Raw genomic sequence first — 16,346 nt, 5'->3', positions numbered from 1 at the left:
CCTCGTTTACCTGAGGAAATGGAAAATGTTTACCTTCAGCAACTAATTTATCTATCCTTGCTCATACTAACACTTTAAAATGAACGAAATTTCCCAAAATAGGAAGAAAAGCTGCCTGAGACGTTTGACCGCGGTTAAGCCCTGGGATGGGTACCATCCTATATCTGCCGAAATTGGATCAAAGACTGCGCGAGCTACTTTGGTCAAATTTAGGAATGTTTTATATAAGGTGTCCTTCGATTACAGAGTGATAGAATGTTCTTTCAAACAAAGAGTTTAGCACAAGAGCGCGTTTACATATTTATTACTTAATCTCTTCAACTGGCTTTTCATCTTCAAACGAAAATGAGAGAAAGAGAAGGAACCAAAAAATATCATTTGATAAGATAAAGGGCGATTTTTCGCTTTAGATTTTCACCAGCAGGTCTAAAGTCGGCTAAAGAAAATGAGCACTCGCTCCCACCCCTCTCCCTCCCTCTGAACACGCATATTCATCAGTCATTATACTTGTTCTAAGTAACAATGCCACTTTAATCACCGTAAAATCTGTCAACACACATTACAAGCTTTGTTACCAAATAAAGTCTATTTTCTACTTGTTCCCCTGTAAATTTTCAGTTTATCGTCCATCTGCTTGCTTCACAAGATTGCGAAGGTAGACTGGAGCTGGACTCTTCAACCTTAAACAGAAAAATAACAACGTGATTAAATATGAAAACTTAACGATACGAGTGGTGCAAACTATAGGTGATTAACTTAGTTTCCGTATAGTAAGATTCAGCTACCACAAAATTAAATGGATTTTAGTCCATCGCAGGTTTGCTTGAACCTTTTTGCTCACACTGCGTTGAAACCCGCGTAACAGGAAGTACCGGTTTCCCACACGTTTTTTTTTTTTTTCGCTACTTCTCGCGCCAAAGGTTTCAAACGCCTCCTCGCGCTCTAGAAAATTAAACGACTCCTTCGGTACGGTACATCCCGTTTAGGAAAGTACATTGGTAGAAAGTAAGCACTGTGCAGCAAAACTCCCAACTCAGTACAGAAAATTTCAAATATTACTTACTAGCAGTAGCCACATGTGCACTTGCAGACCTGTTTGACGTAGTCCAAGTAGCCGGGGTCAGTACACATACCCTGGTCTTTATACCCTGGGCAGTACTGTGGGTACACATCTTGACATTTGTCTGAACAACCGCCACCGCCTAACATATAAAGATGAACATATCAGAGCTGTCGCCTTCTTAATGTGAAAACTTGAAAATATGGTAAAAGGTAAAGTGTAAACTAAAACCAAAGTGGTTCACTCCTCCGAATGTCCACAGAACGTGACTCTGCAGTACTTAGAAAAACTGAGTGATAAACCAGGGGTGGATCCAGAATTTTTCTTAGCAGGGGGTGCAGCAATAAACCACATAGTTTTTTTTGGGCAGAATGCCAGTTGTATTAGAAAGCCGCAGGTCATCTCAGGGTCGGGGGTTGGGCCACTCCCCCTGCACCCTCCCCCTAGATCCGCCTCTGTTAACTATGAAGAGATATTATCTACTATTAAAAGCTACTATTTACTAATTTTCTGTTCATGCAGACGGGTCAGTCTGGTATAGTCCGCTCCTCGCAGACTAAACCTACCCTAGTGAGTGAAGGAAGGAAGGAAGGAAGGAAGGAAGGAAGGAAGGAACGAACGAACTAAGAAACGAAACGAAACGAACGAATGGATTCCCTGGTCCTTAAGTCATTAAGTAAAAGAGCTGTCGCGAAGGTCGTAGCAAAACGTAATTGAGAAATAGAAGAGACAACCTCTGTAACCAGGGTAACGAACAGACGGATGGATGAATGAACGGATGATGAATGTATGAAAACCTTTTCTTAGTGTCAAGTTGTTTAGCTGTTAAAACTTGTCGGGACACTTGAAATTAAACATTTCTGTTCGGTCCTGCTAGTTAAGAAGAGAAAAGAATAAAAATAAGATGTTTAAGCACAGACACAGTGTGAAACTAAGTGCTTCCATCAGTTTGGCGCCAAAACCATCTTTTTAATCGATTTGTTTGATTAAAATTTCCTTTTTATATCCTTACGAGACAGATCTGTCTTTTTCGAGATGTTTTAAGTGGAAATTACAAAATAATGTTGCAAGGTGTTTTTCGGAGTTGCTTTTATGAATAATTCTGATGGCGGGTAAAGATTTAAACTGGGAGCAATGTCACGATATTTTAAGTTATTTTTCTGATTACTTCCAAATTGAAGGAAACCTCAAAATTAAATAATAGTTTTCTGACAAAGAAAAACAACAAAGGAGTAATAAAAACGTGAAAATAACCAGGGATGGTTTCAACTGACGAAGGTTAACTGAAGAAGGGTTACGAACGACAAACTTGAAAAAACTTGCCAATTTTTTTAAGTTGAGTTGTCTGAGTAAAACCCGATTCCATTTTGATAAATGCATGTATAGGGGATTGTAAAACCATTCAAACGGCCGGCCGTAATAAGTATTTCTCAAAAGAGTCAATCAGAGAGAAATTTGTGATTCTAGACCCTACCAACTTATCGAGCTAACTGATCACAGCGTTGTGTTTTTCGCATAATTATATCGCTTTGATAAAAACAAAGAAATGTTTATGATACCAGTGGCTCTCAATTTTAACTTTACGTCGATTTACGTATGAACCATACGGTATGTTCATTAACAAAGCAGAATTTTTTATTTATCGTAATCGTTAGATATATTCTCGATAAAGACAAATTTTTATCCTTGGTTGGAGGCTGTTTAGATGGCAGATAAAAATTTAACTCTTTTAATTAGCACGGGTTGTTTTTCTTAGCATTGGTTTCGGAAACGTTTCACTCTTAAATCCGAAAAACGTACGTGAACGTTCTGGTCCGTTCATATAAATAATTAAATGCTAAATGTCAAAATCATGCAAACTAGACTTGAAACAGTTGTAAAAAAAACTTCAAGATTCATTTGGTAAAAGGAGCTGATCTGAACATCGCGAATGCATATAAAGTGAAGCAAATTGTTTTTTCGCCGAACAAGATGAATGGCACTTTAACTTTTTAACTTTTCCACGAATGACACTGTTTTGCATTAATTACCCAGATCAACACTCGAACAAGTATGTCAAAGGAATGAAAGCAGCGGCATATATCGTATCGATAGTTCTTTCGCTTTTCGGAAATACAATTGTTATTCGCGTTGTCTACAGAAACCCACGAATGAGAAATATTACAAACTATCACATTGTGAACATGGCATTCGCCGACCTGGTGACCACTGTTTTCAATATGGTACCTACAGTTTACTGGGTAATAACTGGACTAGAGATCTGGGCTGTAGGAGGCTTGGCAGGGGAGGTGCTTTGTAAACTTCTAAACTTTGTTCAGACCGCTACAATTTCAGCCTCCATTTTCACGCTCTGTGCGCTCGCCTCTGACAGATTTGCTGCAATTTTCGCGCCTCTGAAACGTTTTACAACATTTCTTTCAGCAAAAATTATAATTGTGGTCTCGTGGATTTCATCGCTCATCATTTCAGCTCCTTTACTATATGTTCTTACTAGTGTTGGTGAGAAAGGTCGCGCCAAATGTGTTGAAAACTGGGGACCACTGTTTAACCAAGTCAACGCACCTCGCGATTACAAGATTGCTTTATTTATTCTGCTCTATGCGTTTCCTTTAATCATCTATCGCAGCTCTTTACTTAGCTATTATGTTGAAATTATGGACAAGGCAGACTCCAGGTCAAGAAATCTCGTCAAAACAAGAAAAGAAAGAGAAAATGAACAGAAAAGTCTTGAAGATGTTGGTGATGGTTGTGATAATATTTGCGTTATCTTGGCTTCCGTTATATGTGAGAATGTTTTTGCGATTTGCGCAATCGGATCGTTACGTTTGCGGCCTACCTTACGACATGGATTTTGTCTGTCTGTTCGTTGGACACGCCAATTCAGCTATTAATCCTCTTATACGTGATCTTCAACGAAAATTACCGAAAGGGATTTAGAACAATTTTGCGTTGGCAAAACGGTTGATGGAGCTGCAAAACAGCCGGTAAAGGGCAGTCTATGACGTGCCAAAACAGCGGCCAATAGCGACGAACAAAACCGGGTATAGAAAGTTGAAGACAATCAACTGACATATGTCAAACAAGTGCTAAACATGCGGCACCATGTAAAGCCGTCGCCATCTGTTTAACTCGATTCGCTCGTTACCAAGTCACTACCGAGCTTTCGGAGCATAGTAAAGTCAAATTGTTGAAAATGCTCATGCAATTACCCAAAATGACCACTAAAAATCCGTAGAAACGGAAGTAAGAGTTTGCTTGGACTCAAAAACCGAGTCACTCATATTTAGAATTTCGTGTTTTAGTTTTTTAATTTTGTCCCAATATTAATGTTGTTCAAATGAGAACGACTTGCTTTGCTGTTTGTCATTTTTAAGTGTACAACTTCTTTCTATCCAATGGGGAAAGACATTTTTGCTATTTCATTTCATATTTCATTTCGACAATTTTAATAGTTTTAAGCTTCTGCAATACCACCTGTATTTTTGGTGAGGTTAATAAATCTCTTGCTGTCCTTGTCTTTGCATTTAATTTGTATTTCTATCAATCACATATGGGACGGTTTATATTTCGATGTCACAAAATAGACTTCAGAGGATCGTTGAGAAAAATCAGTGTGATTATCTTTTCTTCTAGTCTTACTCTAAAAGTGCTTAGCATTCTCCACCAAAAACGTCGGGGACTAAGCACTAGCTTTTCCCATCAGGATGTCAGATATCTGATTAACAACTTGAGCAATGATTGGCCCATGGTTTCCAAGGTAACCACGAATCAATCACAGCTCTGATCACAGCTTAGTGCCAAATCTAGTGCATAGTTTCCTTGTGGTAGTTTGGGTGGCGGACTCATCAAAATTTACTTTGGGTTATCAATTTCTAGTCTAATTCAGACTATTAATAACCACAGTTGCTTAAGATGGTCTAAATGGGGTGGGGGCTTTACGGTTAACGGTTAAAATTTTTGGCTTTTTTTACGGCTAAAGGTTAGTTTACTTAACTATAGTTAAAAATAAGTTTTCATTGTTTTTAAAAATTAAAAATTAATTTACATTATTGAAAAACAAATTCAAGGTCTTAGGACCATTCTGGGACGATAAAGTGATCTAGTATGTATTTTTTATAATTACTGACCAATTTTTTAAGGTTAAAACATTTTGCGGCTAACGGTTGAAATTTTTCATTTTTGACGCCTAACGGCTAAATTTTTGGCCATTTTACGGCTAACGGTTAATCCCATTGAGACCCTCGTTTAAGACAAATGCAACACCCCCTTTCTCCCTCCACGAGCCAGGGTCTATCCTACCAAAAGCAGTTACTTTCGACCTACCGCTGCAAAATCCACAGGTCTTTGAGCAGACTTCTGTCATGTAATTTACATGAGTCTGACACATTCCTCGGTTCTTATAGTCAGGGCAGTACTGTGGATAAACGTCTTTACAATTTCCTGTTGGCTGGGTGGTGGGCTGGGGAGGCTGAGTTGGGGGAAGTGGTGCTGCAGTGGTTCCAGGGAGGGGTGGTTGAGTTGGCCCTGCGCAAAGATAAGAAAAGCAGCGTTTTGTCAGATTTGTATTAAGATTTGGTGCTTTTCTAAAGCGATGTGTCAAAGCTTGATTCACATTTATTGAGGAAAAACGCGATGTTGGACAAATTTAAACACATCAAAAAAAAAATCCTTAAAAACGCAGCCCAAATGTTAACCAAGCTTAAAAGACAAAACTAATCAGATCAATGATGTAACAAAACAAAGCTACTTTTTTAGCTTTTTTTTTATTTTTTTCCCCTTTTTTTTTTTGAAAAATAAAAAAAAAAAAAAAAAAACTTTATTAAAAAAAATTCCGGAAGCTCATCATCTACTGCATGACCTAAATTGGCAAGACGCCGAAAGGAATTTTAGTACTTCCCCTGGATGGGATGCCCCTCGCAAGGTAACCCTCCAGCATTTTGCCCGATTGCCCAAACACTACTCCTACTTGCAGAGAGGCACTGGGAAAATAAAGCTCCATGTACCTTGCCAGGCACTGCCCAGACCTATCGACCCAATATTCAATGCACTTACCATCAGACCAGCATGCCCTATTGATAAATAACACTGTATTATTTACCTGTACACTGGTTGCAAGTCCTCTTACAATGGGCGTTCATCCATATCGGGTTCTTTGAACACTCTCCACCCTTGCCCCAGGTCTCGCACGCCACAGGGTACACATCCTGGCAATCTTAACAACAAGTGATGATTGTTAATTTCAGCAAAAAAGTGGAAACTCAGCGTCCAGGTTACTGTCAAACGTAATGCGTGCTATTGCAACAAGAATTTATGTACAAAATCGCTGAGAGAATTAAAAGGCACTTTGCTGTATCTATAGTTGAGCCTGTTTTTTATTTTTTTAATTTATCAACTTTGTAGTACATTTCTACGTAACCTTTTGAGTTCGCGAGGACTTTTTCTCAAATTGTTTCGTTTGGGTAAACTTGATAGAGAGATATCTAACAATTATTTACAGTCACCAATTATTTATATTTCACTTAGTACAAAGGACTTAATTTTTGTTCGTTGCGAATTTCATAAACTTCATTACTTCAACCTTGGTAAACGTTCTCATTTTTAAAAGTGTTAGACTTATTTTTACGGGATTTTCTGAAGTTAAAAATCTTAAGGGCAGTTTGACTTCCCTGTTTCTGACATTGAAAGAAACTCAATATAGCGGTTACGTTTAATTTTAAACTATTCTTTCTTAAGCCGGGTTTATATGGCAATTTTTATGGGACAGACATATTTGATCGTGTAGATGACACAACAATTATTTGTTAGCAGCCAAAAGTTTAGTGCGCTAGTAGTGACCTTGGACAGCAGAGATACGCACAGAGATATGCGCAAACAGTGCTTAGGAGTTTGGGCGATTGGGGACCACATATACTATCGCAATATTAGCTTTTATGTAACTAGTCGTCTACACGAGCAATTTTCGTTTGTGACAACTTTGATTTGTCACATAAAAGCTAACATGCCAGCTTGTCAACAAAATAATATATTTGTCACATAAAAATTGGCCAATTTTTAGTTCTCATCTACACGAGCAAACAAAATTGTCATATTAAAGTTGCTTGTGTAGACGCGCCTTTATGGTATTAATAAAATCACAAATTTTGGTGGTCCCGTTTTGAACTTAGGAAAACCATATTCTATGCTTTCTCCTTTAAAATAAAAAGCTACAGACAAAATCGTAGTGAAAAATCCACAGCGCTCACCTGACGGTGGTTCTGCAAAAAATTTCAAAAAGAAAGAAAGTTAGTTAAATGGAATGAAAGTAAAACCTAAGGTTAAGGCTTTGAAACGATCAATATCGTGTAATAACTACCCCGTACTACATACCACCACATGTTCTGCAGCTCTTAGCACAGTTGGTTGTCATCCACATCAGATTGAGGCCACACTCGCCCGAGTCCCTCCAGCCGGGACAGTTGTCGTACTTATCCTCACAGACACATTCTAAAAGGAAAATGACATCATGAGAGCCTGTAAGAAACATGCAAACAGCCAAAACATCCTTTCAGGTACTGGTCTCTAAACTGATCATCAATTTTATTTTAAGCATTCAGTTTCTATTGTGGTAACAAATTTACGTGATGTTTGTGATTGCCTGGCATAAATACAAACAGTACTTTACAATGACTTTACTTTTTGTCTAAAAACATTGAGAATGAACAAAAAGAAGATGAGCAACAACTCACAAGGGTGACTGTTCTTTTTATATCTCAGATCAGACATTTTTTTTCAAGTGAGCTAGAAACTTACGAGATGGATCCGGATTTCCATTTCCAGGCAAAACTGCAAGATAAAATAATAATATTTAAATTAAATTATTTAAAACCATTCACAGAAGTCCGAAATCTGCGTGAATTGGGTTTAACCGAATGCGAGTTTCTTTTTCGATCGACATTTGTATATGACTTTCATTTTGTTACTTTTATGTGATGTCTACCGGAGGGTGTGCAATCTACCTTTCGGCATTTCATGCAAGGCTTTCTAGGACTCAGTCCGCAACTCAAAGCTAGCTCATTTTAAATTGCTGTTCCCAAAAAGTAGCCGAACGTGCAAATTGCACAATTGATCAATAAAGTAAAATAAAGACTAGAGCAGTTTTCAATTGAGTGTCGTAAAACCAAAACCAAAGTAATTACTCCGGCCAATCACAAAGGACACAGACAATAAAGTTAACCAATCAAAACTCGAAGCAAATACATGTAGAAGCGCGGGAAAACGTGCCCGAGCGAGTCACGATTGGTTTTGGTTTAAGTCCTGATTGGCTGATAAAGTGGCGCGAGATTTTTAAGCCAATCGCTGAGCGTAGTAATGCAAAACCAAAGCAAACGCAATTTACTTTCGACGCTCAAGTGAAACCCGCTCTATCCATATCTGAGGTAACTGGGAAAACTAATTTACTCATTAGCACCAACACATTTATTTTTCCTGTCGTCGTAGCATGGAGTTTAGGTGAAGGCTAACACAAGATTTTTTCCAGGTTTCCGAGCCCTACTATCCGCTAGTTTTCCTTTATACTCTTGAGTAGAAAGACGTAGTCAGGTAAAAGTGAACAACCGGTGACCGCCACACTGACCATTAGAGCAATTTTCAATTGAGTGTCGTAAAACCAACAGCAAAGTAATTGCTCTGGCCATTCAGAAAGAACGAAGACAATCCAGTGAGCCAATCAAAACTCGAAGAAAATACATGTAGCAGGCACGAAGCAGGCGGGAAAACGTACGCAAGTGAAACGCGATTGAATTTGGTTTTTGTTCTGATCGGCTGAGAAAGTGACGCGAGTTTTTTTAAAAAAAATCACAAAGGGTAGCATTGCACAACCAAAGCAAACGTAAATTACTTTCGACACTCAAGTGAAAACCACTTTATTTAATATGTCATTATTACGACTGTCTGGTTTTACCTGTGGGTGGAAGTTGGGTAGTCTGACAGCTGTAAAGCTTGTTGATTTTCTGAATATCCTGGGGACTGAATTGCCTTTTGTAAACTGGTGTAACCTCATATGAGGGATCGGCTTTGACAAGCATAGTTGGGCGGCAGAATCCATTAGTGAAAGCGCTGTTCTCGTAGTGCATGATAGAGGTTAGATCGTACTTGAAGCCTTGTACATCAGCCTCGTCAAAAGTGTACTTATAGAAAGCATCCTTAAAACCTGTCAAACATAAATGTACATGAACATATCGATTCGAACATCGCATTATAATATATAACAATATTTTGAAGGAGACCATGGTACAGTTTATCTAGTGTTAAAAGGTAGCCATTTGTAATTATGAATATATGAAATCATATATTTGAACTGCGGATGAAGAACAAATGAAGAAAGGATCCTTGCAGTTATGAACACAACTAGAGCAGTTGCAAAAAAAAGAAGCCTGAGAAAATCAGGCTTGCCGGGACTCGAACCCTGACCTCTGCGATACCGGTACAGCGCTCCGGTATCAACCATTTGTGTTGATTATTTCTTTGCTTATTAATCAAAAGTTTGTGTGCACTTCCTTTTCGTTCTGTTAACTCGGATGCTGCACGAAATGCACAATTACAAAAATTTGATTAATCTAGACAAATGCATTATGGTAATAATTTTGTCCGCCAAGGGCAAAATTGCTCGGAATTCGAAACATTACCCAACTGAGTAACTTTGAAGGTTCCAAAGTTGACCCGAAGACTTAAGAGGCTCCGAAGGTGAATCAAAGGGCTCCGAAGATTAACCGAACAGTTCCGAATATGAACCGAAAAGTTTCGAAACTGTCCGCCCCGGTCCTATGCAATTGCTTGACAAAGTAGAAAGCAAAACTGGTCGGCTGTTATTTGCGACGATGATTTAAAAGTCACCTGTTTAAAACACCGTTTCAAACCTTTATATAAGAAGAAGAAAAAGAAGCATCATTTCTTTCTAACCATACTGAATGTTATCCCACTGGATATCAACCACATCGTCACGGTCAGGCCTGTTGTGTTCGTGAAAGTAACCGATTGCGTGACCAAACTCGTGAAGAACCAGCCCCACATACTGACAGCCATCTCCCATGTTAAGGATTTGCTCTCCACCAACGGCGCCCACCATTGAGTTACAGCTAAAAAAGAAAAAAACAATTAGCATGCGTAAGGGAGAAAACTTGTTCTCAAATCTCCCCTCTCGTATTACTTTTCCAAGAGTTGTAATCCTGTATTTAGGTTTGTTTCTACCTTTTTGGTCTGAAAGACGTTTTATAGAAACGTCTCTTCTTGTTAATTTTTTTCATAGTATGGGATGGTGATCTTCAAACTTGCAAAAAAGAGAAGAGAACAATTCGATGTAATGATGTAGTATTAAAGCGCGAATGAAGTGTAAACCACTCTTCGGACTCAGAAATTGCCAATAAAAGGGGAGGCTGAAAAAGTAAAAAAAAAGCTTAGAAGAGAGTTCAAGCTCCGAAACAAGGAACACATTTTAAAGGCTAAGAGAGGTATAGAACATCAATATTTTGATCTGAGATAGGGTCGGCGTTTCGACAATCGGGGTGCGAACCACAAATAATTTAAAGAGTGTATTTATTTTCAAAACCATGAACTTACCCTGAAGCTGGTTTTACGATCCTGACGTAATCTCGTTCTGTCGTCCTCTTCACAAACCGCAGGCACGTGTATTTGTGGTATTCCGCGATACCCAAGTCGATCTGTTGTCGTAAGTAATCATCTACAAGACAAAACGAGAATTAAATAAAATAACTATGGTGCTTTTTGACTAGAATGCTGAAAACTTATTAAGAAAAATGCTAAAATATAGCCCGATGGATTACCACATTTTTGTCATGGGGATGTAGATCTGAAATGTGAAAAAGGTACATTTTTGGGTGTGGCGCAAGTTGATGACGAGTGATTCTTGACTCTGGCAGCCTGCCGATACCCACGTTTCAGAAAATAAGTGAAAGAAATTTAGCGTCAAGTTTAATCCTTGAAAACTGGTTCCTTTTTAGTGGCGTCTTTTTGAAACGTACTCTAAGAGGTACCACAACCTTTAAAACTTTAATCTATGAAATGATACACTTATAGCATCACAAAACGCTACTTCCTACCTCTAAAAGGTAAAGCGAGCATCTGCATCAGTGCAATGAGAGTCTGCCCCTTCCCCCTCCCCTCCCAGAAAAAAACTCTAGAAGGCTCTAATTATCATTACTCACCCACACTTGAGTCAAGGATGTAAGGCACGACTCCATTTTTCCACAAGTTCACGTTCTTCATGGCATTCCTCGACTCTCCCCGGTAGAGAGCGGCAGTGTTGCTGTCCAGCCTAATATCTCCTTCAACGATGTCTATGAGCAAAAAGGTTCTTGATCGGTAAATTGAGGTAGCATTTTTGATAAAAAAAGCAAAAAAATACGAGAAATTTAAATGAAAAGTATTTATGAATTTAGTCACCTCCTGCTTGCAAAGATGACCTCCCTTTGAAGTTTTTTATGAATGTGTTGTAGCCTGGTGGTTTTGGAGACTTTTCGAGCCCTGCCAGAAAAAAATGAAACCAGTCAAGAAAGTAGACATTTACAGTATATGGACTGCGTCCTATAAATATTTAAATTCAGCTAGATCTGAACTTTTATGTGCGCTTTTTCGGCTGAGCGCACTCTCAGTTCTGGTCCCTCCCTCCTGCATAGATTGTTATGACTGCCTTTAGAAAGATTAATTTGGTTTTCCGCTGATGGCTTCCTCTCCCTCTCTTCGCCTTTATTCAATGTCTTCGTCGAAGAATTGTATGTTCAATTGAAAAGTGCATCGGAATCGGTGGTTACGTAAGAAGCCACAAACACATCCATTCATATCTATCTAGAGCGAAATTTTTCATGTGTAAAATGACGTCTACAGGGTCAGACGAAAGCGAGCCCGGTTTGTAAAGTTCCATTTTTACTTCGCGAGATTAAATAACTTAAAGGTAGCTCAGCTCAGCCAGGTGCTAGCCGAACAGCCTTCAATGCTCGAAGCAAGAAAAGAGAAGTGGATAAACAAGATATAAAAAAAACCAGTAAACTTACCATAGGCATAAGCTATAAGGATAAAGATGCAAAAGGTCTTCATCATGACTAGGAAATAAACGTTTAGTACCAAAGTCTATGTGTCCTGCGTCTCGCACATTAAGTGAGAAGTTAGCGGGCGCGGTCAGTTCTTTTTATGGGATAGTCTCCGTAATATTAACTGAAAACATCTGCGCGCTTGTGATAACAAAAGGGAAAAAGAATACCTCCATTTTTTGCAAACACCTTGATAAACTTTATATTTCTTTGTAATGCCATACATCAAGGGTACACTCTACGACAGCTGTAAATATTTTCGATAAAAGATTATTTACGTGTCCCCAAAAACTCATGACAGGCTTTGTGTAAAGCACAATGATTCACAAATAAATCTTACTACTGTTAGCATTTGTGTTTTGCCTGAACCCTTCGTCGAATTACATGTTTATTAAAAAATATAATGATTGATCTTAATCTTTTTTAGCGAACATACAATGAAAAAAATTAACTCCCAAATTAACAGTTTCATGAAAAATATTTGCGAGGTTGCCTTACAGGATTTCTGCTAATTGAGACTTTGGACTGGTTCGCACAACGCAATAATTTCTGGAGCAAATAAATAGTCTCCTGAAAGATTATATGGTAAAATTTGAATGCCAAAAATTCAAGCAATTCAGTGGCAGTGACTTGAAGACAACGTCTCCTGGATGTGAAGCAACTAGCTGTCTTGAACATGTAAAAAATAGATTTTATAGCTTTTCCAAAGCCGAATTTGATTCTCAGCAACCAATGCTCTAATTACAGCAATTATTATCCATCAATAGAGAAAAAATACACCTATTTTTTCGAATTATCGTAGTTAGATATAAGGCCATCAGCGCGCCTGATAATCAACCATTTTTACACTCAATAAATTGGGAATCAAAGACTTTATCCATGTGATTATTATTGTTGTTTAGTCACTAAGGGTGGCTTATTACGTCCTAAGTCGTTTTCTTTTTGCTATCTCATCAATCTACGTAGTTGCGGGCAAACTTCACCCCGCTTAGCTCTGATTTGCTAGCAAGTAATTATAAGCGCTGAGCCGAAGCTTATGCAAGGTTCTTCTCGGTTCATGAAATAGAAGGATCCGTTTCCAAGACAAACGTACAGTTTCAACCCCTGTGAATTACTTCTAATGTTTCATTACTTGTAGGATCAGCTGACTAACACGGGCAAACTGTAGACACTTATAGAGTTTCTCATGTGTAATCAGCGAACGCTGAAAACAATACCTGCAGTCAGTATTTACAAAGAACAAAAGTGTATAGCTTTTCTGCGTTTGTTTTTACTCGAATATCAGACGACTAACTAAGGCTATCTCTGAAAACTTTCAGACACAAAAAAGCCCTCCAATTATAAGTCTCCCTTTAATAATCATTCATGGGCCCATATTAAGATTATTTCTACAGTACATTATAACTTGCGATTATAACCCCCTACTATAGACCTTATGCCGTTTTTTTATCGTTGCTTTGGGACTTTGGATGTTTATTAGACGCCGGGACGGTACGTGGAACCTGTTTTGTGTTAATCGTCATGTTTTTAGAGAGCGGCGGTTTTACCATGCTGATTGCATGCAGTATTTTTATATGCACTCAGTAAAATTTTTCACACGCAAACCCTCTCCAATTTGTTCCCCAGCCAAAATAATAACGCAAATTTCAAAAAACCCCTCTGCACCCCAAACACCGATTCTTCAGTGCAGTTGGGGTAATTAAAGTAAAGGAAAAAAATAACTGAAGCATTTTTAAATCAAATTTCGCACTTTGCAACTAGTATAAGGCTGCGATAATCAAACGATTATGTAAAGTGCGACTTTGTATTTCTCTGAAAAAGAGATTAAAAGGGCTATAAAAAATTCCACACTAATAATAATTAAGACACTAGGCTTATCACGTCTCATTAACATTTTCGTTAAAAACGAAAAGTGAGAACGGTGGATGGCTTTGGGTTTCGTAAACAGACGAAAGATGACGTTAACCAATTGAACCAATTAAAACCCGAAGGACTGCCAAGTGCGGGAAAAAATTGCAACCAGTGCCAAGGGCAGGAAAACATGCAACATGTGCCAAGCGCGGGAAAAAAAACTGGCGCCAAGCACGGAAATAATGCAGCCGACACCAAGCGGTTCTAATTGGCTGAAAAATAGACCAACTTTCTCTGCTTGTTTTGAAGAAGGTGCACGCCCCCCTCTCTTCCCCTTCCTGTGCCTAATAAATTTAAAATGAGTAGTGCTTCTGTGAAATACGCTTTTTTGTAGCGATTGGATTATACGATAAATTGAATTGATTTTATTGATTGGCAAAATGCGAAAGCCGGCAACAACAACAACAACAAATTTTCGGGAAAATCGCGGGCAATCCCGAGCGGGCAAGATAGGCCCATCTTTCCCGCTCGAGTAGCCAATTACAACAGGGTTTACCTCATCTCGCCCGCTCGCGGAGCCAGCAATATAATAATAAAGTTCCACTGACAGTGTAATTCTTATCGCCAAATATTCTGAGAACAGATTCCCATACAAACACTGTATTTCTAGTCGAATATCCCCCATTTTAAAATGGAAAAAATGGGGTGCAAAATGGTTTATACTTTGTCGCTATAGGATAGTAAAAATTGACTACCAATTTAACGATCATGAACAAATTACTCTCAATACGTCTATTAATCATAACTAGATTCTCGGAGATCATTGGGTAGATTAATTTCAATTTTAATTTTCACTGAAGATTTGTTTGCAAAAAAGTGCAAAGAGACACAACAGCTGTGCAAAGGAACATTAATCGTAAAACATCAATAACCTGCTCATTAAGCTGTCTCTTACAATTAAAAACGTATGCATTGCGAATAGAAGCTAGCGTTAACAATAATTTCCCCATTTTTTTTTTCAAAGTGGGAAGTTCGAAGGCATAAACAGAACAAATTGTGACTTATGAAGGACAGTATCTGCGTATGTACATTGATGGGATCAAGAACGGGAAAGGAAGTGATCTCAATGTGATTTCATAGTTGTCGCACGGTCAAGCATGCCGTTAAAAACAGTATTCAACGCTACGGTTTACTGTACTCTTATAATAGCCGCCTTTCTAGGCAATATCTTAGTACTTTTGGCGGTGAAAAAAAACCGGCACATGCACACTACGACGAACTTTCTGCTGGCAAATCTGGCAGTCGCTGGTGTATGGACAGCCATATGGAGCGTTCCTTTTGTTGTGTTTAAATCTTTGATTCAACAACGAGGGAAAGTTGGCGATTTTTTGTGCAAGTTTGTGTCCATGAATAACATGAGTGGGTTGTCGATTCTTGTATCGGTGTGTACAATGACCTTGCTCGCGGTTGAAAGATACCACGCCTTGCTAAAACCGATGAATACGCAGTTAAGGTTGAAAAAAGGTTCAGTATGGCAAGTTGTGGCCGGGTTTTGGTTATTCGCTGCTCTGTTGAACATGCCGACAATTCTTTACGCTGAGTACGACGAGGACAAAGAACAGTGCGTGTACATTTGGAATAAAATCACATATGCAGTTTTCATTATTTTCTTCGCGGCCCTTGCTGCTTGTACGATCACATTTTGCTACTTTAAGATCATTAAGGAGCTTTATTTCAGCAAAACAATTTGCCGTGAAGGTGTCGAGCAAGATTTGGAATCCAAGCGTAAGATCGTAAAGCTGCTTCTGATTCAAGTTGTTGGATTTTTTGGGTGTTATACTCCTTTTGTAGTGGTTGAGTTTATTATTCCGTGGCATCTGCCCGTGGCACATTACCTCTGTACCTATTTACTGTACTGTAGCTCAGTTATTAACCCAATTATTTATGCGTTTCGAAGTTCAAATTATCGGAAAGCTTACAAAGAGATTGCATTGGAGTTTAAGCTTTGGATCTGTTGTTTTTCGCGGAAAAAGAACCGATGGCCAGAGAGCTCCCCTCGGGCTAGAAGTGAGCGCGAATTCTTCGAAACTACGACGTTTTAAATCATAATAGCATTATTTAATAATTTTTATTTTTTAACGTCTTTATTAACGAACACAGTACCCAAATCCCTTAGCTGCCTGAGAAATATTGTTGTTTATTCAGGTGAAGGGAATTTAAACAGACAGGATATAAATATCGTTTGTTTTCGTTTGTTGCAAAATTAAACAGTCCTTAAAATTTCAGCAAAAAATGCTTAAGCTGAATTTTAATGTGCAGTAGTCGCTGTGATTAACGAAATGACAAACTGTGAT

At 38.4% G+C, this 16,346-nt stretch overlaps 2 protein-coding genes across 3 annotated transcripts; one reads left to right on the top strand and one right to left on the bottom strand.

Moving 5' to 3' along the window:
• Window positions 1-507: 507 nt before the first annotated feature.
• Window positions 508-12,982, bottom strand: LOC144642521 (zinc metalloproteinase nas-6-like). Of its 2 annotated transcripts, XM_078501490.1 has the most exons (13): window positions 12,106-12,594; window positions 11,498-11,578; window positions 11,260-11,391; window positions 10,655-10,775; window positions 9,998-10,173; window positions 9,000-9,248; window positions 7,850-7,882; window positions 7,427-7,543; window positions 7,303-7,314; window positions 6,159-6,272; window positions 5,384-5,584; window positions 1,064-1,202; window positions 508-680 (listed from the first exon to the last, which is right to left on the bottom strand). In XM_078501490.1, coding segments are annotated over exons 1-13 (1,422 nt in total). In that variant the 5' UTR covers window positions 12,152-12,594; the 3' UTR covers window positions 508-679. The 2 variants fall into 2 exon arrangements, with proteins under 2 accessions (XP_078357616.1, XP_078357617.1); XM_078501491.1 differs by lacking the exon at window positions 508-680 and having other exon boundaries at window positions 1,063-1,202; window positions 12,106-12,982.
• On the top strand, window positions 3,067-4,373 carry LOC144637676 (substance-P receptor-like). Its single transcript, XM_078496740.1, is given in 3 exon segments — window positions 3,067-3,672; window positions 3,674-3,954; window positions 3,956-4,373. Coding segments are annotated over 3 exon segments (957 nt in total). The 3' UTR covers window positions 4,026-4,373.
• Window positions 12,983-16,346: the final 3,364 nt, after the last annotated feature.

The sequence above is a fragment of the Oculina patagonica genome, chromosome 2 (assembly GCF_052425735.1).
Source record: "Oculina patagonica isolate OP01 chromosome 2, crgOcupat, whole genome shotgun sequence".
In the NCBI taxonomy this organism is placed as follows: domain Eukaryota; kingdom Metazoa; phylum Cnidaria; class Anthozoa; order Scleractinia; family Oculinidae; genus Oculina; species Oculina patagonica.
The sequence above is the reverse complement of the archived record's forward strand: the minus strand, read 5'-3'. Positions and strand labels throughout refer to the sequence as shown.

What these genes read in the sequence shown, in the direction of transcription:
- LOC144642521 (XM_078501491.1), bottom strand. Translation starts at nt 12,151, where the DNA reads ATGATGAAGACCTTTTGCATCTTTATCCTTATAGCTTATGCCTATG. An exon ending in CATCCTTGACTCAAGTGTGG is followed by an intron (nt 10,776 to 11,259) that starts GTGAGTAATGAT and finishes TTTGTCTTGTAG; the next exon opens with ATGATTACTTACGACAACAG. An exon ending in GACCTGTGGATTTTGCAGCG is followed by an intron (nt 1,203 to 5,383) that starts GTAGGTCGAAAG and finishes TTTATATGTTAG; the next exon opens with GCGGTGGCGGTTGTTCAGAC.